Here is a 23,642-nt window from a genome sequence, read left to right as displayed (position 1 = left end):
TGAAAGAGGACTGTCAGTGCTTCGGACAAGGAGAATAATAGCAAAGTATAATATGTACAATAGGGACGGCAACAGACCGTGACATTTATGAAAATGGGCTGGGAGTGTCCAATTCCTGCCCCTAACATCTGCTGTTTCTAGGCGGGGCACTGTGCTAACTCTTGGGGAAAAACTAAGTCGACACTCGTCAAATATTTGGAGGTAACTGTGCACGGTGGTCTCATACTCTTCTACTCTTACTGTCTTGACCTTCACAAGCACTGTGAAATATGTAGGCGGCAAATCATCTCCTGGCTTTCGGATTTGTGCTTCACGAGTTGCCAAGATCACTTAGAAGACTTTGGCCCCAGGCTGGGGTGTGCCCTCAAGGGACGTGTCCCCTCCCTGGCCTTTACAGTCTTCTTGTTGGCCTCTCAGAAGGGCCGCACGAGATGTGGTCCCGCTTGTCTTGGCTGTCTGAGTTTGCAAACATCTGGGGCACCGTTCCAAGCCTGCTCAGAGGACCGGTGGGAATTCTCATTCTTCCTATTTCTAAGGGAGATGGAGACAGGATGATGACGATATCATAATCATCATCTCTCTGCAAACCACAGCAGAGAATGTTTATTGAATGCCTTCTGTGCACGGTGATATACCTTAGTGTATACCAGGGCCTGTATCACATGACCCTCTAAACAGCCCATGAGATAACTGCTATTATCCCATTTTACAAAGGAGGTGTCTGAGTCACAGAGCTTAGGTACCTTGACCAAGATGAATCGACCGTCTGCCAAGTTGTGGAGATGGGCAAATTCGTCTGATATCAGACCAGGGCTCTGCACCCCTAAACATCTCTCATTCATGTTCATAACATCCAAGTAGTTAAATTCTTATTCAATAGAATTCTTATTTATCGCGATTTTTTTCCAGCATGGTAAAATGTTTAAATTGCTTCCCAAATGGTTTCCAGAGCCCTGGTCTCTAATGGAAGAGCTGGTGGCTATCACAGTTCTGAAGGACCCCTTTCATACTGAGTAAGTTCTCAAAAGGACATATTTGGTTTTAGCTGTCAAATAAAAGGGGGTGTGAGGGTGCAAGGCTAAACTGCGTCCGAAATCAATACTGTCCAGGATGTAATGCACCCTATGCGGAAACTCGGTAGAAATGTGGTCAGGGGCTCCTACCTGTCTTCATAGTTCAGGTGATGAAACCTCTGCTTGCCATCCATGGTTGGGCAGAGGCTGGGCTCTCACCTGCAAGGATGCTGTGTACCAGGGTTCTTGGCACATTTTGGACCAGATAATGTCGGGGGGCCAGACATTTTTTACAATGCCCTGTGCATGGTAGGATGTTTCCCTCTACCAACCAGATGCCAGTAGTACCATCCTCCAGAGCTGCGACGATCAAAATGTCTCCACGGCCAAATTCCCCTAGGGGGCAAACTGCCTCCAGCTGAGACCCTCTGAGTTGTGAATGTCAGGTAGTTCTAGGGCTCTTCCAACTTCATGAGTTTGTACCTTTCATTGGGAGTTCGAGGCAAGAGCCAACTTCACGCCCAACTCCTCTCTGTAGCCTAATAACTGCACCTCTTATCACTGAAGCAAGATGATGCCTCGTTCTACGTTTCTATGCCTAGTTCTTGCTATTTTCTGTTTGCTTTGGAGAATTCAGTAGCCAGTTTCATCTGCCAATCCTCCAACACTCACTAGTCTAGCCTAAATGGCCTCCATATTCTAATTTTTTAGGAGATCAGACTTTGAAGTATTCTAAGCTGTCGTACAGGGGGGGTCTCACACTTCCGGCTGCATCAGCATCGTTACAAATGCTCATTCAAATGCCCCATTTCCCATTAACTCAGTGTGATTCCCACAAACGTACCAACAGCTGAGACACTCTTAGGGGAAAAAAGATACCACCCATATTTTTGTCACCTTCCTTTTCCACGGGGAATGAATCCAATGACTCCAAGCCTTTGCCACTTACCTGAGACCAGGGCCCAGGGCTCCATTCTGGAGGGCAGGCATGGCTGTTGCAGACTTGAACCTGAGTGGGTGTGCTCACTGGGCAGAGAGAATGCAACACCGCTTCCTCCTTTTGGAAGGGCTTCTTCTGGACACACTGGACCTTCCGGCTCTGCTGGCCCCCCGCACATGACCGGCTGCACACGCTCCATTCACCTGGCTTCCAGCTTTCAGTGAAAGACAGAATTACTTCTGGTGAAGCTAAGACTAAGGATCATCAATTCCAAAGCAGTTACTGTGAAAGATTAACCACCTGATGAAAGTCTAAGGTCAACTGTAGAACCAATATGGCCAATTCATACTGATTCTGCTTTCATAGATTTTCAAGCCTACGTGAGTGTGGTCCATTTGTAGGGAATCACATGGAATCACCACGTGATAGGAAAAATACGTTCCTGTCCTCTGCACCACGTGATAGGAAAAATACGTTCCTGTCCTCTGCAGGAGTGTGGTCCATTTGTAGGGAATCACATGGAATCACCACGTGACAGGAAAAATACGTTCCTGTCCTCTGCAGGCAAAGAAACATGTGCCATCTGGAAGTGTGAGCGATTCATTCGTTCAGCCAATTGGGATCTTAAACCCTGCGCCACGGGATCTCCTAGGCATTAGGGTTGGAAAAGATGGATGAAGCAATGCTTTTCCCATTAAGAAGCTTATGGAAGAGGTGGCTATGTGGACAAATAAAGAAGATACTTGCTGATAATTGCTACAAAGAAGTTAATAAAAGTACAATAATGAGACTAATGAAACGGGTTCAGTGAGGGGGAAGAGAGAGGTGTGTGTGTGTGTGTGTGTGCGCGTGCGAGCATCTGAAAGAGAGAGGGGCACATTCAGGGAGGGTCTTACAAAGACTATTTCTAAGTAGGTGGTTCCCTACTTAGAAATAACTTTTTCTGGTTAGCCTTAAACTTTACTGATGGGTTAGAGATATAATCTCGAATTCTTTATTTAAAGATTGCCAGGTCGCTACTTTTTTTTTCACAGCTGTCTGAGACTTGGTGTACACTGAAGAATGGTTAACTGCAACCAAGAATCCTTGTCAACAACTGGCTGTGATTAATTGAAATTCTCTGATTCGAAGGCCTAGCATTAAGAAGATCCACCAGATAGGATCACGATACGTTTCAAAGCATCAATGTCTAAAACTGCTCTTGGTTTACAAATCTTCTAAGTATCATTTGAAAGCATAAAAACATCACCGAGACCAAATGTGTGTTTGTTACACGTCTGCATTTCTGCATCTTCCTAGTCCTAGGATATTTGCTCTGGTTTCCCCTGCCCCCCTCAAGCCTGAGGCGCGAGGTTAAAGACCTTTCTGTTAGTCCAGAGAATTTAGCACATGAGTTCTAGGATTCTAAAACATTGCATAATCCATGTTATCTTAGTTAGAGAGATGATACCAAATAAAAGAACTCCTTGTATTTGTATAATCATTTTCTCTTACAGTAAGATGCAAAGAAAAGATATATATTATCATGAAATTATTAGTTTTAATCAACCCCGACCTCACAGACCTGATTCCTCCACTTTCCATTTTCTCCCTTATTGCCTTTTTTTTTTTTTTTTGGCCGTGTCTTGTGCCTTGTGCAGAGTCCTGACCGCTGGACCACCAGGGAAGTCCCCTTACTGATTTTTTATATTTATCATTTTTTTTTTTTTTTTTTGTGGTACGCGGGCCTCTCACCGTTGTGGCCTCTCCCGTTGTGGAGCACAGGCTCCGGACGCGCAGGCCCAGCGGCCATGGCTCATGGGCCCAGCCGCTCCGCGGCATGTGGGATCCTCCCGGACCGGGGCACGAACCCGTGTCCCCTGCATTGGCAGGCGGACTCTCAACCACTGCGCCACCAGGGAAGCCCTATATTTATCATTTTTATAGCACGTATCTCACTGCATCTCAATTATCTGTTTACACATCCACCTCTTCCATTCGATGGTGGGTTCATTGATGGCAGGAAATACAAGCTATTCATCTCCATCTTCCAGTCCTCAGCTGAGGGCCTGGCGTACCGTAGGACATATAACATGGTCATTACATGGGAAAATAATGGAGTTAGATCAGATGAACTCCTTTGTCCTTAGAGCTCTAATAGTCTAAGCCCTTATTTCTAGTATATCTCTGCAGAAGAATAGTCCCTAAAAGGTCCCATTATTCAACAGGAAATACTGAGATAAATAATAGGGTTGCAGGGAATTCCCTGGAAGTCCAGTTGTTAGGACTTCGCAGGTTTGATCCCCAGTCAGGGAACTAAGATCCTGCATGCCTCTCACTGCGAGGCCAAAAAAAAAAAAAAAAAAAAAAAAAGGGTGGCATAAAAGGGAAAAGAAACAAAAGACACTGCCCATTTCACTCCAACTCTGCAGAGTCACTGCAGGGGCTGTTCTGCTTTTAAAGAGCCAGCAAACTTGTTACTGCACAGAATATCATTTCTACGTGGAGCTATCAGGAAAGTTCTGGGAGTTAAGCATGACTAACGCTCTCTCTCCCTTTTCATGGAGGTACATACGAATGGGGTTTCTTTCTTTTCTTGGCGGAGATAAACAATGATGGAAAGGAGGCTTAAAATAAGAAAACATTAGCTTACATTCAAGTGTACTGACAATCCCTACACGTACCTAAACGTACACACACATGCGCGCACACACCCCCCCATCTAAGGGAGAGATTATTCCACAAGGATCAGTAACACTGTCTGGTTATCACGTCTTAGAGCCACGGGATATTTTTAGAGCCAGACATTTCTTAGCAAGAGAGAAAATTCCATGGAAGCCCCCCACATGTCTTTCTCCTTTTTGTGTTCAGGATACAGCTGGTTCCAAACTCTAAGGGAAAAACGGAGTTGACAATTGGGCCTAGGGGATTGGTGGGGAGCTGAAGCCCCAAACGATTATGACAAATACACTATTTACAGGGAAAAAAATCTGTATGTATATAAAAAGACTGTGCAATATAATCGCATCACCACAAAGCAAACACTACTTATTAAGATGATCGGAAACAGCAGGGAACACAACAGTGCTGCAGAAGAAACCCTGTCAACTCTATATAAATACATTTGGCAGAAGATAAATCAAACAAGAAGAGACTCCATTTGGCTGGGAACATTAGTTAAAACTAGCGTTCAAATAGTAGTGTGGCTAAAATCAATCCAAAAGCAAACCCACTGAGCTCCCCACCGTGTCTCTTCATCAAAAATGGGGTTACCACTTGGGCTCTATACCCTTCCTTTTAACTTTGTGTCTTGCTACTGTGTAATTTGCATTTGGGCTTTCATGGGTTGCAGAGTAATATGATTTTTAAATTCTTGGATGACTCTCTAAATGTTAAGCATACAACCACATAGAAATTTAACTAACATACGATTCTGTGTTATTTAAATATCTGTTTTAGTTCAGAGAAGAGGGGTCTCTATGAAAAGGTTGAAAAAAGATGCCTTTATGCCTTTTTTTTACCCCAAGCTTACGTTGGCATAGCCAGAGTCTGAGTGTCTGAAGCAAATTTGTGTTTTTCAAGTTATATATTTTAACTGCAACTCTCGTCTCCTTTCTTATATTGCCTTTTTTGGGGGGTGGGGTGGGGCGGGGGGTATTCTGTCTATCTTTGAATGACTTTTTTTTTTTTTTTTTTGAATCACTTTGGATCAGAGGCATCAACAGTGGCTTCAACCATCTCCTATCAACAATAAAGGCACTCAAGTACAGATGCAACCAGAAAGACATTTCCAGATGACTTACTAGGCAGGGCAGGAGAAGGCATTGCACATTTTGGGTTCAGTTGCTGGCTTGGCTCTCGCATTGCAGAATGAGGAATTGACTTGAGTGTTTTGATCCCGTAAGCAAATGGCCTTGACACTTACGTAACCTAATAAGACATGAGAAGTTACAAAGTGAAAATTGCAGGTAACCAATTCCGCTTAGTTTCCAAGTGCAGCTTCGGGTTTACCAGGGTTCTGATAATTTACTGAAGATACAGAACCTAAATATTGTACGAAAACACTTCCTTCTGATAAAATCTACAACTCATGTGAATTCCACCCTCATGCCACGCCCCCCCTAACAGTTTTCATATTTTAATACTTTTTAACATGTAGCGTCTTAGTTTTCAGGACTGCCGTGGATTCTAGAACGATATAAAGACAGAGCAATATTTTGAAATTGAAAACAATTTTGAAAACGGGGCAATATCTGTTTGAGGGAAGTATCCCAGAAGCTTTAACTCACACTGCACATATCTAATGGAAAATGTTCTGCAAAGAAAATTCTTGGGGGAATTCTGTGTGGAAACTCTAAGATTTTGCTTTTTCATGAAGCATCTTCTACACTTGCCTGAGTATGTGCGCATATAAACAAAAAGTTGAACTCACTGAATATGTGTTCATACTTGTCCGCAAGGACTCTGGTTTTTTGTTTCTGTCTGTTCACCCCACTGCCTTGTTTTCGATATTCATTTCAGGACCTCTCATCAAGATACACTTTATTTTGTGTGTGATTAACTGTATTTGTCAGCTCCCCACATAGGAACGCTGCCCCCTCTTTCAATTCTCTTTATTCACATGGACTTTTCCTTAAAATGGAATCTGAGCAACAGTGAAAAGTCACTCCCGCTAGAATGATTAGGTTGAAGGGGGTTTACTTTCAGGGGGAACTGATCAAAATATTGGGACTCCCTAAAGTCAAGAGTTTGCTTCTGGAGAACGTATTCATTTGGACTTGTCTTCTCTTAGACTTCCGACATGCTATGGTCTGTGAGTCACACGAAGGTGTTGCTAACTCAAGGCAAAGGAGAATCCCATAATGCACTTGTCCAGCATCCTCCCCTTGGTTGTATTTATTCCCTGTAAATGGAAAATGGATTGACTCTCTCTCTTTCCCAAGGAACCTGTGCTCTCTCTGGAATACCAGGAAGTTATCGCGAATGATCTCAAAGAGCATTTGATACATGAACAACTGCTCATGCTCGAAGACTACGTGAAAAACAGCATAAAGATTATGGTTTCTGTTCTGTTAAAAAAAGAACATAAAATGATACATGTGTGGCATGTGTCTGAGTATGTGAAACACGTGTTTTTATGTTTGCTTAAGAAAAAGAATACGATATAGACCAAAGTATTAACACTGGCTATTGCTGATTAAAAGATTATGGGAGATTATTTTCTTCTTTATAGCATATTGCTTTTAAAATGTGTATTAATAAAAAATATATTCCGTTTTAATTATTTCATATATATTTTTAAAAAGAAGTATTTCTTCATATTTTGTTAACTAGCATGGGCAGCTGAAGACAGAATTTCTTCACTTTCTGTATTTCGGCTCTGTCTCTGGTCCCAAGATGGCCCATTTTGCTCAGTGGGATGGACACAGTAGGGAGACCCACTGTCACCAGGTGCTCTGAGCATGAGGAAATGAGGGACCAACCTTCATGCTTTGGTTTCATGGACTCATTTATGGACTCATTCTTCTTCCCAAAGGGCAAGTGTGACAAAGATTGACTTACCAACCAATATGTGATATTTTGGGACCTAAATAAAATGCCTCCCGTCTATGCACTGAGAGGATGGCTGTGGTTTTTCCCTTCCTTACAAGGGCTATTTCTCGGATTTAATCCATTTCCCTGCGGGGCTGGAATGCCACTGCTTCCACGTGTCAGATCGCTGTCTTAAGTCTGCCTTGCGTGTGTTTTCACTGTCTTGCCCCTACCTTCTCTAAGTCCCACTGGGAGGCTGACAACAACAGAGAAGTCAGGACAGAAAGACACGAAGCTGTGAGCTGAAAAATCCATCAATGACTCAATCCTTATAAGAAATGGACACATATTTTCTATTTCCCCCCCTTGTAAGTTTCAGATGCCTAACTCTTGAGTCCTGGTTGTGGCTGACTTGAGATTTGTGTGAGTGGGTTCCTTTCTACCTAGGAAAATCCCCGAAGAGTACAAATAATATTTGCTTTTTTTTCTTACAGTGACAGTTCCCATAGAGATAGTTCTTTTGTTGCTTATTTAAACCATACAGTGGAAATACGTCTGGAGTGAAAGAACCTGTTTTTTTTTTTAAAGAAAAAACAGGGCAGGTGAGGGGGGGTTCTACAAAAGGAAACTGAGGCGGGGGCCAGACCACGCGGGGTCCAGTGGGCCACAATGAGGAGCGTGGGTTTCATCCAAGTGCAAAGAGGAACCATGGATGACTTTGAAGTAGAAGAACATAATTTCATTTTTTTTCTGTTGCTGTAATGTTTTTTTTGAATTTAATTTTTTATACAGCAGGTTCTTATTAGTTATCTATTTTATACATAATAGTGTATATATGTCAATCCCAATCTCCCAATTCATCCCACCACCACCCCTGCCCGCCACTATTCCCCCCATGGTGTCCATGTTTGTGCTCTACAACTATGTTTCTATTTCTACCCTGCAAACCAGTGAAAGACCCTGTTTGAGGAGAGACGTGGAAGACGGTGAGGAAATCAACTACCTCCACCACAGGAGAAGGAGCAATCTGACTGCACTGTGCTCCAGGTGTGGCTGTGTCTTTCTGAGGCTGGCTGAGTTCCATTCACGACCTGGGGAAGTGCATACTTCCAAGATATCCCCGGATTTTTGCCTTGCATCAGAATCTGGACAGTGTAAGATACAAATCAGAGATCAAGATACAGGTCAGACCCTGGAATTCCAGAAATGTCACTGAACATTTTAGAGATATTTGCATGCCATTTTGACCTCAAAGCCGGTTCACATCATTGTTCCCAAGTAGGTTTTATGTCGATTTAAAGTTTGCCCATGACACTTTAACATGTGGACCTCTAGAGCATCAGAACTGGGATTTAGAAAGACAGTAGGGAAACAGGACATTTGCTATAAGCCCACAACCCTCAGTTCTACGCATATCCAATGAATAAGGCAAGAAAATAGATTTTTACCTTATGTTGAAGGAGAGGTTATACTATGAGGTCTCAACCTTCACTTTAAACTTGAAAGCCTAGCATGATACTAAAATATGCTAACTCTCAAAACAGGCATAACTCTCTCAGCAGAAATCATTCTCATATTGAATACTGGGTAGATATTGTGGAACCTCCCAGGTTTGGGATGTTGAAATGTCTTTTCCCCCACTAGGGTCTCAAACCTTTGGCCCATATATCTTTGTTCTATTATTTTAGGTATGACACCAGACAGTTCAACAACTCTCGTAGAGAGATTCTAGTCATGGTGGTGCTCCAGAGATAACGGCTGAAATTGAATCAGCGTATATAGACTTTTAGGATTTATCCTGGCCCACAACTTATAATCCCTCTCCTGGATGCCAGTAGATGCTAGACACAAGGGAAGCATTCAGAAAACCTTAGAACACCCCACTTAGAATCCCTATCATCAACCTTAGAATCCAGGCAGATTCCCAATAGGATTTCCAAAGAGAATCTGCCCAAAGAGTAGGTGTCTGTTAACTGTGTACCAGGATGAGCAGATAAGACAAAAAGAAATACGATCAGACGTCGTGGTTGGTAATATATATACTGGAACGGATCTGACCTCAAAAGGGCAAGGACTTGGGATAAATCTGACACTATCAGGCACTTCCCAGGTGTCAGACACTCTGCCGGGCTTTTTCTATGCATTATTTCAAGAGTCCTCTAACAACTCTATAACGTAGGTGTCTATTTTTTCATCGAAAAAAAAAAAAAAACTGAGAAGAATGAACTTGTGCAAGATCACACAGGTGACTGGTGAATGAAATTAAAATAGAATTTCGGCCCTCCAACAAAATGTGCCTAAAGACTGTAAGATATCACTTTTTTTTTTTCTTGGAGTATAGTTGATTTACAATGTTGTGTTACTTTCAGGTGTAGCAAAGTGATTCTGTTATAGGTGTGTGTGTATCTATGTGTGTGTGTGTGTGCATATGTGTGTATGTATATATATTCTTTTTCAAATTCTTTTCCATCATAGGTTATTACAAGATATTGAATAGGGCTTTCCTGGTGGCGCAGTGGTTGGGAGTCCGCCTGCTGATGCAGGGGACACGGGTTCGTGCCCCGGTCCGGAAAAATCCCACGTGCCGCGGAGCGGCTGGGCCCGTGAGCCATGGCCACTGAGCCTGCGCGTCCGGAGCCTGTGCTCCGCAGCGGGAGAGGCCACAGCAGTGAGAGGCCCGCATACCGCAAAAAAAAAAAAAAAAAAAAAAAGATATCGAATAGAGTCCCCTGTGCTATACAGTAGGGCCTTGTTGTTCATCTATTTTATATATAGTAGTGTGTATCTGTTCATCCCAAGCTCCTGATTTATACCTCCTCCCGACCCTTTCCCCTTTGGTAACCGTAAGTTTGTTTTCTGTGTCTGGATATCACCTTGTTTTTGGTTTAGGCAAGCACATTATCACATTATTTGCCTCCCTTCCTGATCCTCTCTCTTTTTTTTTTTTTTTGGCGGTACGCGGGCCTCTCACTGTTGTGGCCTCTCCCGTTGCGGAGAACAGGCTCCGGACGCGCAGGCTCAGCGGCCATGGCTCACGGGCCCAGCCGCTCCGCGGCATGTGGGATCTTCCCAGACCGGGGCACAAACCCGCGTCCCCTGCATCGGCAGGCGGACTCTCAACCACTGCGCCGCCAGGGAAGTCCCGATCTTCTCTTTTCTTAACTACTTCTCTTTGTTTTTTCTTTCAAGCTCAAAGCGTAAATACAAACAGCTGGTTTTCTCCCAACCCGTGTCTTGTGAAAAACGTGTGTGACCACCAGAACTGGGCATTCATGGCCGAGAAGCAAAGCAGGTTTCCGGTTAAAAATAGGAACTCCTGGCTCTGGCTCTGTCTGGTGGGATCCCACCTCCATTAAAGTTGGGTGGGTGGCAGCAGTCCAAGGACCTGCTTACACCAGACCGCTCCTTAGGATGCTACAAAATGCTTTCCACTCCGCTATTAGCGTAAATGTCTCCAGAAGTATTACGGCTTGCTCTGAAGATTCCACGGTGTAGACATCATTTGTCATCCAACAAAACAAATCCTGGTGGCTCCCAGAAACAACCAAATTGTTAACAGATGGGTCTTTGTTTCCCTCAACCCCATCCAAAACAAAAAGCAAACAAAACACAACAGGTAGTACCATTAAAATCAACAAATGCCTAATTCTCCTTAGTCACCAATGAAAACCTTCTCAAAATCAAGGTCTCAGGAGTCTTTGAATTCCGAGGATCCTTCTAGCCTTTGCTTTTCTTATTTTTGCAGCTAAGTGATACAAAGGGTTCTTGGAATCATGTGTTCAGGTATGGTATAACATTTCATATATTTTGAATAAATAGAATGCTTTCCTTATTTGAGATGTTTTGCAGTGTTTTTGTTAATGTCTCTCATGTGATATTATGTAAACAGAGACACTTTAGAGCTTTGTTCACAATCAAGCTAGAATTTTGAGAGGAATTTCACATTCAGAAGGTAATACTGATGCCCATGGATATTTCAACTCAATTTCTCCTTGAGTTAAAGGGATATCTCAAATGTAACACTTTTGGTTGCTATTTTCTTTATGCGGTAGTAATGCAGAGATCTTGTAGGGAAGAAAATAACGCAGCACACCACGTGTGCGAGCATGGCACTAAAATACAGGTGAAATGTATCAGAGTTACAGTGAGCTAAGGCTCAAGATCGGGATGATATTACAACACAATGGAGCTGCAGCACACACGCACATAAGATAGACAAGTTCAAGGGCAAGTGTGATAGAGACAGAAATCCACTCACCTAGCTCCGCTTCCTAGTACAACCCCACCCCACATTCAGACTAGATCCTGACTTCCACTGCCGCAGGGGAAAGGGATCCCCAATGGAAATGCAAAGAAAATAAGAAAGAACTTTAGTTCTTGCCTTTTGAACGTCAAGGACTTATGTTCTGGTGATTGAAGAGTGGTTTAGCACATTTTCAATGAGCATTTGAAATAAATTCTACTTTTACCTTTTAGACAGATTCTAGAACCTAGGCCATACGGTGGCATGTGGTTTCACTGTAAAACTTTTAAGATGTTGCTGTGAACAGCAGGCTGCATTTAAGAGAGGGAGAAAAAAAAAGGACTGTGAAGGTCAAAGTGTCGTCCCTATTAAACAAACAAAAACAACCAAGATGTCAAGGTTCCCTAGGCTTCCAGTAAAGCAATCCATAAAATATTATTGATGCTACCATCAAGAAGAGAACGTAGGCAATCTCTCCCGTCAACTGTGTTTCTGCGTCTGGACCCACACGTTCCTCCTCTCCTTCTGTTACCCAGGATGCTCAGCCGGGTTGTCCACTATTGCCCTGGAGCCCATCTTCCCTCACCTACTTAAGGGCATCGCTGCTAGTGTCGTCCCCTCTCTCTTGAACCTTATTGAAATGTCCCTGTCTATTGGATCATTCGATAAGCACATGAACATGCTATTATATCCCTCATCTCAAGAGGAAAACAATGATCTCATCTCTACATACACTTCCAGCTCACATTCACTGTTTCCCTTTGTAGCAAAAATCCCTCTAAGAGTCGCCTTGACTTTGGATCTCCACATATCCCTCATTCTCCCGTGGTCCCTCCTTCTCAGGCATCCCTCCCCACCACATCACTGAAACCTCTCTTTCAAGGGCACCTTGTCATTTCCAACAGTCAACGGCTTTGTCTTACTCAACCAGTCATCAAGCACTGGACATAGCTGATCACTTCCTCCTGTTCTCACTATTAGAAACCCATCATTTCAGTTCTTCTCCTCCCTTAGTGACCGACCGACCTTCATTCCTAGTTTCTTTTGCTGAATCCTTATTTCCTAATGATTCGATGTCAGATTGACTTCCAACCTCTCGACCTCTTGTTTTTCTATCCTCACCCCTCAGGTGATCTCATCCAGTCCTGTAGTTTAAGTGCAATCTAAAGGTTGACCACTCCCAATTCGTAACTCTACAGCCGCGCTTTCCGGTAGAACTTTCTGCAATGATGACAAGTATTACACTATAAACCTGTGTTGGTCCATGTGGCATCCACAAGCCACACGTGGCTCTTGAGCCGTAGTATACATTGTGACTGAAGGATAAAACGTTACGTTTAATTTCATCTAAATCTAAACTTAAAGAACCCCGTGTGAGTAGTGGCTACCATATGGGACAGCTATAAATGAAGCCCATCCTCGGACCTCCACATTCGAAGAGTTAACTGTCTACTGAGCATCTCTACTTGAATGTTTAAAAGGTGTAACAAAGTCTAACAACGAACTCGGGATTTTCTACCCTGTTCTCTGAAAGGCTGTTCTTCCCAGTCTCACAACATGGCAACCCAATCCTCCTAATTGTTCAGGCTAACATAGAAAGTTGATCTCCTCTCTTTCCTCTCTTTTCCTCACACCCCACGCCTAATCGACCAAGAAATGGTGTTATCTTTACTTCCAATATTACTCAAATCTGACCATGTCTCACTTTATCTATTGCTACTGCTGCTTCCTTGGTCTAAGCCGCCATCATCTCTTTGGATTTCCATGATCATGGCTCTCTAGGGATGAGAAGAAGCCGTATTCTCTAGCGGAGGAGATGGACACAACCACGCTTAAAAATAATACGGTTACTTCAGAGGTTAAAAACGAAGTGTCGTATAACCTGCCAAGGGAAATCAAATGTTCCTGTGAACCTGGGGGAAGGGGATCACGTGACTGCCTAAGGAAACTGTGTAGCTGTTACTTAATTAATGAAGTATTTTGGTGATGATTCCTGCCAAGAAGCCACAAAAGAACAATAGAATTTGTTTTCTTTGAGGATTTCTATTCCCCCCAAAAGGACAAACTTTTTTTTTTTTTTTTTTTTTTTTTTTGCGGTACACGGGCCTCTCACTGTTGTGGCCTCTCCCATTGCGGAGCAGAAGCTCCGGACGCGTAGGCTCAGCGGCCATGGCTCACGGGCCCAGCCGCTCCGCGGCATGTGGGATCTTCCCGGACCGGGGCACGAACCCGCGTCCGCTGCATCGGCAGGCGGACTCTCAACCACTGCGCCACCAGGGAAGCCCAAGGACAAACTTTCATATTGAGTTTCCCACCTTCCTTCCCTTAGGTGAAGCAAAAATATGTAAAGATCCTCTGAAAAGTAAAACGTCTGCGCTAAAAGTAGTTAATAGCAAGAAGGCAACTACTCCATTTCATACTATCAAGGTAATAAAAGAAGCTTACTTATGCAGCCACGTCAAGAAGAGAAATAACTCCCACGATTTACTGTAAATGTGCACAAAATTATGCAACTTTAAATGACTAACTCATATGTCGTAGCTGGTTACTGTCATATTACTAGTATAGTTCTATAGCCAATGGCCTACAGGACATATTGTTTATATTTTTTTTTGTTGGACATATTAATGCATTCATTGAATGCACAAATGAATAAGACTCTCATCTTTAAAAAAAATCAGATGACTCATGGCTTCACTATAATGTCTGTGTATCTGTAAGGTCACAGGGAGTTCTATGTGTAATCACGTAGGCTGAAGGACAGTATTTGTATAAACCAGCAGAAAGCTCACTTTAGAATTTACTTTAACATCAGCTCACAAAGCCTTCTTAAAGAGAGTAATTATTTAAACAAATGGACACCAAGACCAAATATATAAAAGATGAGTATTTGCCAATCACATCATTTGCTTCTCTATGATAATTTAGGCATTCTCTGCCCTTTTTCTAATCCTGTATGAGGAATAAAGTAACCGAGAATGGAATACACAGCAGTGGTCTTATCTTCTACTGTTTGATGCTTGCAATAGCCAATCCTTTGGAAATAGACTGATCGTCTGGCTGAAAGAATCTCTAAGTCCCTTCTTTACCCCGTTCTGAAGAAAGACTGGACTTTGTTCAAAAAAAAAAAAAAAGTCAATCCCACCCTCAGGAGTGGCTACATAATTTGCGGGGCCCAGACGAACATGGAAATGCAAGGCCCCTTGTTTAAAAAAATGATTAAGGATTTTAAGCTGGTGACAACAGAACAGTAAACCAAACATAAGGCACTTCTGGGTCCGAGGTCCCCTGTGAGTTTGCGGGTTCCACGTCCACGAAGCCACCTCTGCCCGACCTGAAGGCTGAGGTTTTCTCACCTGCATCAGTTTTAAGACACAATTTTAAATGTTCCAAATTCTAAATGGTCCTGCGGTCTAACAATGACTTTGCCCACTCCTCTCAGTGGAGATGACACCCACTAATCTGGCAGGCTCGGCTGTACCTAAGTACCTCAGTGTGACCATGACCATCACCTTGACCACAGACAGTGCGACCCACCCGACGCTCGGAAGCAGGGCCGTGGGACGATGTGCGATAACCGCGTAGCTAAGATTCTAACTGCCTCTGCAGATGCTGAGGAGCGAACACATCTGAAACAATACGTCATTTGAAAATGCTAATTCCCATCACTCACATCTATTTAGAGATATTTTCAGTGATCCTGTCAAGCGCAGTCGATAACTTTTTTCAGCACTAGTGGAGAACACAAAGGCCCTCCAGGTCACGTGGATGCCACAACCCTCCCCCACCCCCCATCATAGCACAACATCACAATAACGCCCCGTGCTGCGCGTCGGACTGTATAGCCCAGCTGTGAAATGCACAAGTTTGGAAAGACTGCCAGCAGTTCAGTCTACTTAACTGGACTCAGTCCAGAGGATTTTCCAGCCAACTGGCACTGGGTCTCTAACTTACAGTTGGCAAGCAACCTCCTTAAATGCTTCCAGGTCCTCAGTAGAACTGTTCAGTGTCTACCTTTAACACACCAACCACCTGACTTCAGACACAGCACTCAGCAGCTCTGACCGCAGGGTGCGGAGCTATAAAATTTACAGCTTCTGAAGTTGGAAAACCACAGACGGGGCTGGACTCTACCAACTGCCCTCTGAAGGAAGGGGGATGCAGGCTCTGCTTGGGGCACACGGAGTAAAAACAAAGGACACATTGAGTAATCTTGGGTAAACAGCTTGCTTTCTGTCACTCCCACTTTTAATTTTTAATGTGCAAACTATAAATGCCTTCAATCAGCTTCTTTTTTGTTTCATTACTTAAGGCCCCTTTTTCCTTTTAAGGAAGTTGTCCTAATTCTCCCATGGAAACTAAAGAGTTATGCATAGGTTCTGAAGACCGACTTTTTATTTAGTGCATGCTTGGAAGCTTATTTCTTGTCTTCAGTAATGTACTTGATCGCTTTAAAAAAATAACGGCAGCAATACTTAGTGTTATGCCAGGCAAAGCGCTGTACAAGCATTATCTCATTTAAAGCGGATAACAACACTCGCGACTTCCCTGGTGGCGCAGTGGATAAGACTCTGCGCTGCCAAAGCAGGGGGCCCGGGTTTGATCCCTGGTCCAGGAACTAGAGCCCACATGCATGCCGCAACTAAGGAGCCGGCGAGCCGCAACTAAGGAGCCTGCCTGCCGCAACGAAGACCTGAGGCAACCAAATAAATAAATATTAGAAAAAAAATAAAGCTGATGACAATACTATGAGGAAGGCACAGTGCTGTTAATATCTTAGTACTGTAGATGAATGCACCAATACACAAGGTCCCGTAGCTAGTCAGTAGCAACACTGAGAACGCAAGTCTCTGATATTGTCCGACTCCCAAACTGGACATCTTAACTCTTGGGACACTGCATCTCCAGCTCTGAAATGTTACATCTAGGATTCTAATTTAAAGTTCTAAAAACTGGTTGAACTATTGAAAAGACGTTGCCACCGGGATGCAAGCGCATGCTATAACATTTACATCGTGCTATCGGCTTCCAACCTGAAAATGTTGTTTCTTGAACACACTAATATCTGACTTAAGGATACATGATTTTTAATCTCCTCAATCCATGTTCCCCTGCATTTATAGATCTGTTGGATTTCACCATTGTTTTAACCGCTGAAATACAACCTACTTTATAGACTGACCCCTTCCGAGAAATGATGAATTGCGCCGTACATTACGCGTTGGCTAAGTCAGGGAAGGGATAGTTTTGTAGTGTGAATTCCTGTTTTTGTATAATCCTGTGATTGTTTGGAAGCCTCGTGATGTGAAAAATCAGCCAGTTGTCTTTGCCTTCTTGTTTGCTTCAAAGCCTGAAAAACATGACCAGGTATCACCACTGCTATTAGGTGTGAGTGAGTTGGATGTGACAAGACACAGCACCACAAAGACCCCGATCGGGGCCTTGGAAGTACATCTGTGAGGCAGCTTCAAAGGTGTGGGCTGACACATTGAACCCCGACTACAGTTCTAATTCAACTCATCAACATTCCTCAGAGTTTAGTGAAGAGAAATAGTGTTCTCCGACCTGTCACAGAAGTATTTGCCATGAATTAACTGGGGGCCTGCACTTCAAATAGCAAATGACAATCTCTAGACAAATGATGTGGCATCATGAAAGCACATCTGAATCGTCCTCTGGAGTCTGGAGTTTCCTATCATCTGTTCTGAATTTATTCTCCATTACTTCTTTGCCTCTTTTGTGTTTTGTGTCTTCACCCCATCCCTGCTCCTTGGATAATCTACTTTCCCTTACACTGATTTTATCGTGAGGCACATCTTTACTCATTTCAGCCCCTTCCCCTTGTGGGGGGCGGGGGATGCAGACAGCAGGGTCACAAGGAAGGAGCTGGCTGAGAAGGTGAGTCTCTGTCAGTGATGCTCGCACACTGTCAACTCAGTGATCAATGTGCCTGTCTACCTGGTCCCCCGCCACCCCATCATCTCCTTTTGCCAGAGAGCGGAGGAAGTTGTTTATTATAGTAATTTTCTTTAGATGTCTTTTTCTGCCTTGAAACTGGCCTGTGGTTAACCTATTTCTCACTTACTGTCATTACAAAGGCTGCTGTATTTGTCAGCTGCAGGATTCTCTCTTGGTACACGATTCATTGGGAAAGGGTTTTCAAAGAGTTAAACACCCCCTTTTGCCTCTTAACAGAGAAAAAAATCCTTAACATAAAGGAGAGCTTTCATTTTTAAGACTTTTTTTTAAAAAAAAGGAATGCTGTAAAAACACAGGGGATCATATTTCAGTCCTAGACTAGCAACCTGTGTTATCATGTCGTCCTGACTCACTGTTTATCAGACAGAGATGAAGTTACTTTATAAATGAAACACTCATGATGAATTTCCTCACCTACCCTCCAATTGCATGACAGTTTGATGGAGAATATGACTCATTCACTGTTGTGTGTGAGAGAGAGACAGATAGAGAAACAGAGACAGAGAGAAACAGAGACAGAGCAAGAGAATAAAGGAGAGGAAGAAGAAAGGGGGGAGGGGCACGAGAGGGGGAAGGGGGAGGTGGGGAGAAGTGGGGGGAGAGAGAGAGTGTGAGAGTGCATCAGCTAGCAAAAAAAGCTGATCTTCAGTCACTTCTAAAGAATGCATCATCTCTAAGTGGACACCTTCACTAATCACGAAAAGAAAAGAGAATTTTTGTGTTTTTCGTTCTCATTGCCAAGGCTCCCTAAAATTATATCTTAAACGGGCCTTTTGCACTGCACTTATACAAAGGACAAAACCGGTGACCCTACATTACCTATAGCTCAATCTCAAAACGGAAAAACATTAAATTTTCAGCCATACTCAAAACGCCCAGCATATAGACGTCTACTTCAGATTAAACGATTATTTTTCAACGAAGACGTGTAAATTTCAACTCTGAACTTCAGTTTTCACATTTCTACCACTTCAACATTTAATTCCTTGTACAAGACACACACATACACACACACACACGCACACACACACACACAATTTAGCTATGTGATGTGCAGAAGATTTAGTTTTTCTTGTGTTCCCAAACCCAGTAAAATAAATACGGTAGGTCTACGCATAGTATCCTGAAGACTATTGAAATATAAGCTGACTTTTAAATCTTTCAGATGACTAATGAGTGCACTAGTTCAATGAGAAATTCCTTAGACTCTATGCCAGACTCACGTTGTAGGGGATAAGCTGAAATAAAGAAAGATGTGGAAATTATCTAGTTTATAATAACTGTGTCTGTAGTGATCTCAGAAAGTATATGGTTGCCAAATCAATATTGATTCCTTTCTGTGCTGGGGTGTGCACGTGTGTGAGTCATTTTCCCCTGGGCAACGCAGAAATATGATACAGGGTCATGAACATTAGCTCCATTTCTCCAAGTCCTTTACATGTATATGTATGTCTGTACTTCAAAATAAAAAGTTGATTGATGGGCTTAAATAATGCCTAAAAATTTAAGACCTCAGACAATCATATAAATCCTTGATTACCCTTAGGAATTTCCTCTTGGCCACTGAGGAAATTAAGGGGCCAGCTCACTCTAAATTGACATCCACCTGTTGCTAATGTTGGACCATGTAGAATCCGGGTTCCGAGAAGAATGAAGGTTTGTGACAGAGACTGTATTTGAAAATTAGGCAGACACATGACTTGGTGATAAAAGTGAAAATCTGTTTTCCATTTAAACTGAGCTTCCCTATGAAGACATTCTGTAAAGTTCTGACATTAAAAATAACCAGAAGCAGAAGACACTTTTGCGTCAGGCCATGCACTTATTTCTTGAGGTTAACTGACAGCAGTCAATCTGTCCCAGGACTGCATTACCCCTGCCTTGCACTAGAAAACACCCAGAAATAAGTGAAAAGATCTGTGAAACCCACCACCCTGGGAGGGCAAGTTGCTGTTCTCCCAGATTAAGATAAGTCAACTGTGAGCTAACTGGTCAGCAAGTTCTTATGTGTAAATTATTCACTTTGGGAAAGGCAAGCCTTTCAGAAAGCAGATCGATTCCTCAAATGCAATTGAGGAGATCAAATTTCAATATTTAAATGCCCTTCACTGTACTTAACTTTCAACTGTACAATTCTAGGACTAGTCCTAAGAGACGATGAAATCCAGTGGTTTCTAAAATGTGTACCGCAGAAGTCTAAGCCTTTCAGAGAACTTCAGATTACGACTGTGGTTTGGGACAGAAATGGGGAGGAGAGGCTGGCCTCTGGGCCCTGTCACTCTTGACTTTGGTCAGAGAAAGTCTCCTTGCACTTGATTTATTGTCTCCATGTATGATTTTTCAACTTGGGAAGAAGATTCTACTATTTATTTATTTTATTTTTAATATTTATTTATTTCTTTGGTTGTACCAGGTCTCAGTTGCAGGAGGTGGGCTCCTTAGTTGCAGCACGTGGGCTCCTTAGTTGCAGCAGGCAGGCTCCTTAGTTGCGGCTCGTGGGCTCCTTAGTTGTGGCAATGTGAACTCTTAGTTGTGGCATGCATGTGGGATCTAGTTCCCTGACCAGGGATCAAACCTGGGCCCCTTACATTGTGAACGTGGAGTCTTACCCACTGTGCCACCAGGGAAGTCCTTCTACTCTTTAAATGAATGAATGAATTTTATCATTGGATGTCATTCCTTCAGTAAATTTTTGTTTTTGAGTGACCACGACGTTCCAGATACTGTGCCAATTGTGGAATCTACGAAGAGGAGTTAAGTCATCTTTCGGCAACATAGGGTTTCAGGTGCTTAGAAGTGCTTCAAGACAGTGTTACAGGACAGAGTAGAAGATATTAGTTTAGTCTGGGGAAATCATTTCCCAAATGAGAAGACTGGGCCTCAGATAGTTTAAGTGACTCATGCAAAGTGACAGAGTAGTATCTGAGTGACCCGTATCACCAACTATTTATAGAGATGTTCCCTGTTCAAACCCACGTTGCTTCCAAAAAGAATGGGATCAACCTACCAAAACTCGCTCTTTACATTTTTTAAAGACCTGAGACTATAATGATTTGGTGACATGATTTATGTCTTAACCACTGGTGCATCTCCAATGTCTATACAGGGCTGGGCCCAAATGGGCACTCAACAAAAGTTTAGTTTTCTTCTATCAGTCGTCAAGAGAAAATAAACAGAGGAATACTGCTTTGAAGGTAGCTACCTAAATCAACACATGCCAAAGTAGTTGAAGATAAGACTTAGCTAAGATATTGGGAGGATCTGATTAAAATAAATGAATGAGATATAAAAAGGGACGTTATCCTTACACTGCTATCCTCATGTGTTCTGGCAAACACACCCTTCTGCTGAATTTTACACTATAATACGAGCTCAGTGAACGTGCAGTCATTTTAAGCGGCCAAGAAAGTGCTTTCTTTCACAGGCTTATACTTTCTGTGGATAGAACAGCACTTTCCATTTTGGTAGGTTCCCACTTTCATCATCCCACAGGATTGTGAAACACATTCAACATTTCGTATTGGACTGAACATATTTTTGGCTCCAAAAGTATTCATTTTAGTTCAATTCATAGTTGCATGGAAAGGCATATGAACTTTATTTAACTTCCTTTAAAGAAGAAGGCCATGGATTACTTGGATGTTGATATATAGCCTAGTTTTGGAAAATGTAATTTATCGCTTATTGTGATTTTCAGTTTTTAAAGTCACTGTGTTCTCTCGATTTTGGAAAGGCATGAGCATGCGATAAAAACCGACCTGAAATTTGATGATGTTCTCCTGAGAGCAATAAAGTACAATTTAAATATTAAAGTCATTAGCCCAAATTCTTTGAAAAGATAAAATAGACATAATACGAGGTTACTGGATTGGATTTTTTAAAATCTCCTAAAAGACTTGCAAGTTTTGAATGAAACCATAACTCCTTTAAAAAATACAAGCAAGGCATGACCAATTAATCATACATGTTTCCCTCTGGAATATTTTCCGACAAGTCACATTCTTAGGACATCAATTGAAGCTTTCATGGAATCTGTAAGTAGAATGTATACATAAAGTAAGACTTTGTAAAAACAACAGCTAAGCAAATGTGACCTTACTGCATTGTGGTGAAACTACAATTTTGTATTTATAGAGATCTTATTATAGTTTTTACCCTATTTATATAGTAGGGAAAATTATTTTATAAAACCGTACATATCCAGTTGAACCTGGGGAAGACTTTATGTTTTTATAATTTTACTAGATCTATCCAATAATTTATCCTTACATTTTGATTGTTTGTGTGTTTGCGTTTTTCCCCCGAGGAGGTGTCTGTATCTGCAAGGACAATCCAGCTGTTTTAGTTTGTTTCTTAGTTTGTTTTCTGGCCGTGCCCCACGGCTTGTGGGATCTTAGTTCCCCGACCAGGGATTGAACCCAGGCCCTCGGCAGAGAGAAAGAGGAGTCCTAACCACTGGACCGCCTGGGAATTCCCTGTAAGAAAATCGATGACGAACCTGACCGATTCTGCAGAACTCCATCACCAATTGAGGCCACCCTTTCATTTCTCAAAAATAGCTCCTAATCGTCAGGAAAATGTTTGGACCTGGTGAACAGTCCAAAGATTTACTTTTAATCAGCACTAAATAATGGAGATGAGTGAGATAAGGAGTTACGCTTCAATTAAGCAAAGCCCAAATAAAAATTCTCAGCTTCAGGCTGGCATAGCGCTCGCTCGGTGACAATGTGGCCGTTATCTGGTCAATCTGATCAACACAGACAATGACAGGGGACATTCAGGTTCTAAAGATGAAAGTCAGAAGGAACTCTGCGATTCTGCTTTGCACTTTCCATCACTTCTTGTCTCATTCTTTGTTGTGGTTTTCCCGCAGATAACGTATGTTTAACAGCAAACCTTAAATTACAAACAGAACTGTGAAAACCTACCGGAATGGCTTTGTGATGATGAAAACTGGACAGAGAAACAGCAACAACAAAAAATGGCTGCTTGTAGTTCTGGTTGCCCGGGGCAGAAGCCCTGAGAAACACCCACCTTCCAATTTGGTAACTTTCTAGCCACAGAACTTGGTTTGTGTACATCTGCTTAGAGATGGATCAAAGGCCTCGTGGCAAAACTAATGAAACCATGTTGCTCTAAAACGAATCCCTTGCAAGCTAAATATACCTCTCTAAAGAAAATACACCTTTTCTAAAGAAATGGAAAAGATGTTTGTTGCTCAAATGCTTGATAGAAAGAAATAAACATATGCACCTAAAAAATTAGGACTGAATAAAAAGTCTCAAAATCTTTAACCAGAAAGTTCAATTCCTATGCCTTAGGCGTAATTACAGGGTGATTTTAGGGCCTTGATTCATTGTTGAGCTTCAAACTACCCTAACAATAGTCCAATTTGATTTGGGGTTCCTAATCTCATCCCCTGAAATAAAAGAAACAACCCAATCAAAAAATGGGCAGATGATCTAAATAGACATTTCTCCAAAGAAGACACACAGATGGCCGAAAAGATGCTCAACATCACGAATTATGGGAGAAATGCAAATCAAAACTACAACGAGGTATCAGCTCGCACTGGTCAGAATGGCCATCATCAAAAAGTCTACAGACAGGGCTTCCCTGGTGGCACAGTGGTTGAGAGTCTGCCTGCCGATGCAGGGGACACGGGTTCGTGCCCCGGTCCAGGAGGATCCCATATGCCGCGGAGCGGCTAGGCCCGTGAGCCATGGCCACTGAGCCTGCGTGTCCGCAACAGGAGAGGCCACAACAGTGAGAGGCCCATGTACCACACACACACACACACAAAAAGTCTACAGACAATAAATGCTGGAGGGGGTGTGGAGAACAGGGAACCCTCCTACACTGTTGGTGGGAATGTAGATTGGTGCAGCCACTATGGAGAACAGTATGGAGGTTCCTTAAAAAACTAAAAATAGAACTACGATATGATCCAGCAATC

General features: G+C 42.6%; 1 protein-coding gene across 1 annotated transcript in view; it reads right to left on the bottom strand.

Moving 5' to 3' along the window:
- ADAMTS18 (ADAM metallopeptidase with thrombospondin type 1 motif 18) overlaps positions 1-23,642 on the bottom strand; it is a 161,103-nt gene that overhangs the window by 22,477 nt on the left and 114,984 nt on the right. The window contains exons 16-18 of the mRNA XM_073796769.1: positions 8,468-8,609; positions 5,736-5,862; positions 1,963-2,167 (exon numbers count right to left, since the gene is read on the bottom strand). Of these exons, the coding sequence (XP_073652870.1) occupies positions 1,963-2,167; positions 5,736-5,862; positions 8,468-8,609 (474 nt within the window). The remainder of the gene's footprint in view (positions 1-1,962; positions 2,168-5,735; positions 5,863-8,467; positions 8,610-23,642) is intronic.

Source organism: Tursiops truncatus, chromosome 19 (assembly GCF_011762595.2).
Source record: "Tursiops truncatus isolate mTurTru1 chromosome 19, mTurTru1.mat.Y, whole genome shotgun sequence".
Lineage (NCBI taxonomy): Eukaryota > Metazoa > Chordata > Mammalia > Artiodactyla > Delphinidae > Tursiops > Tursiops truncatus.
This window is presented reverse-complemented; position numbering and strand designations above follow the sequence as displayed.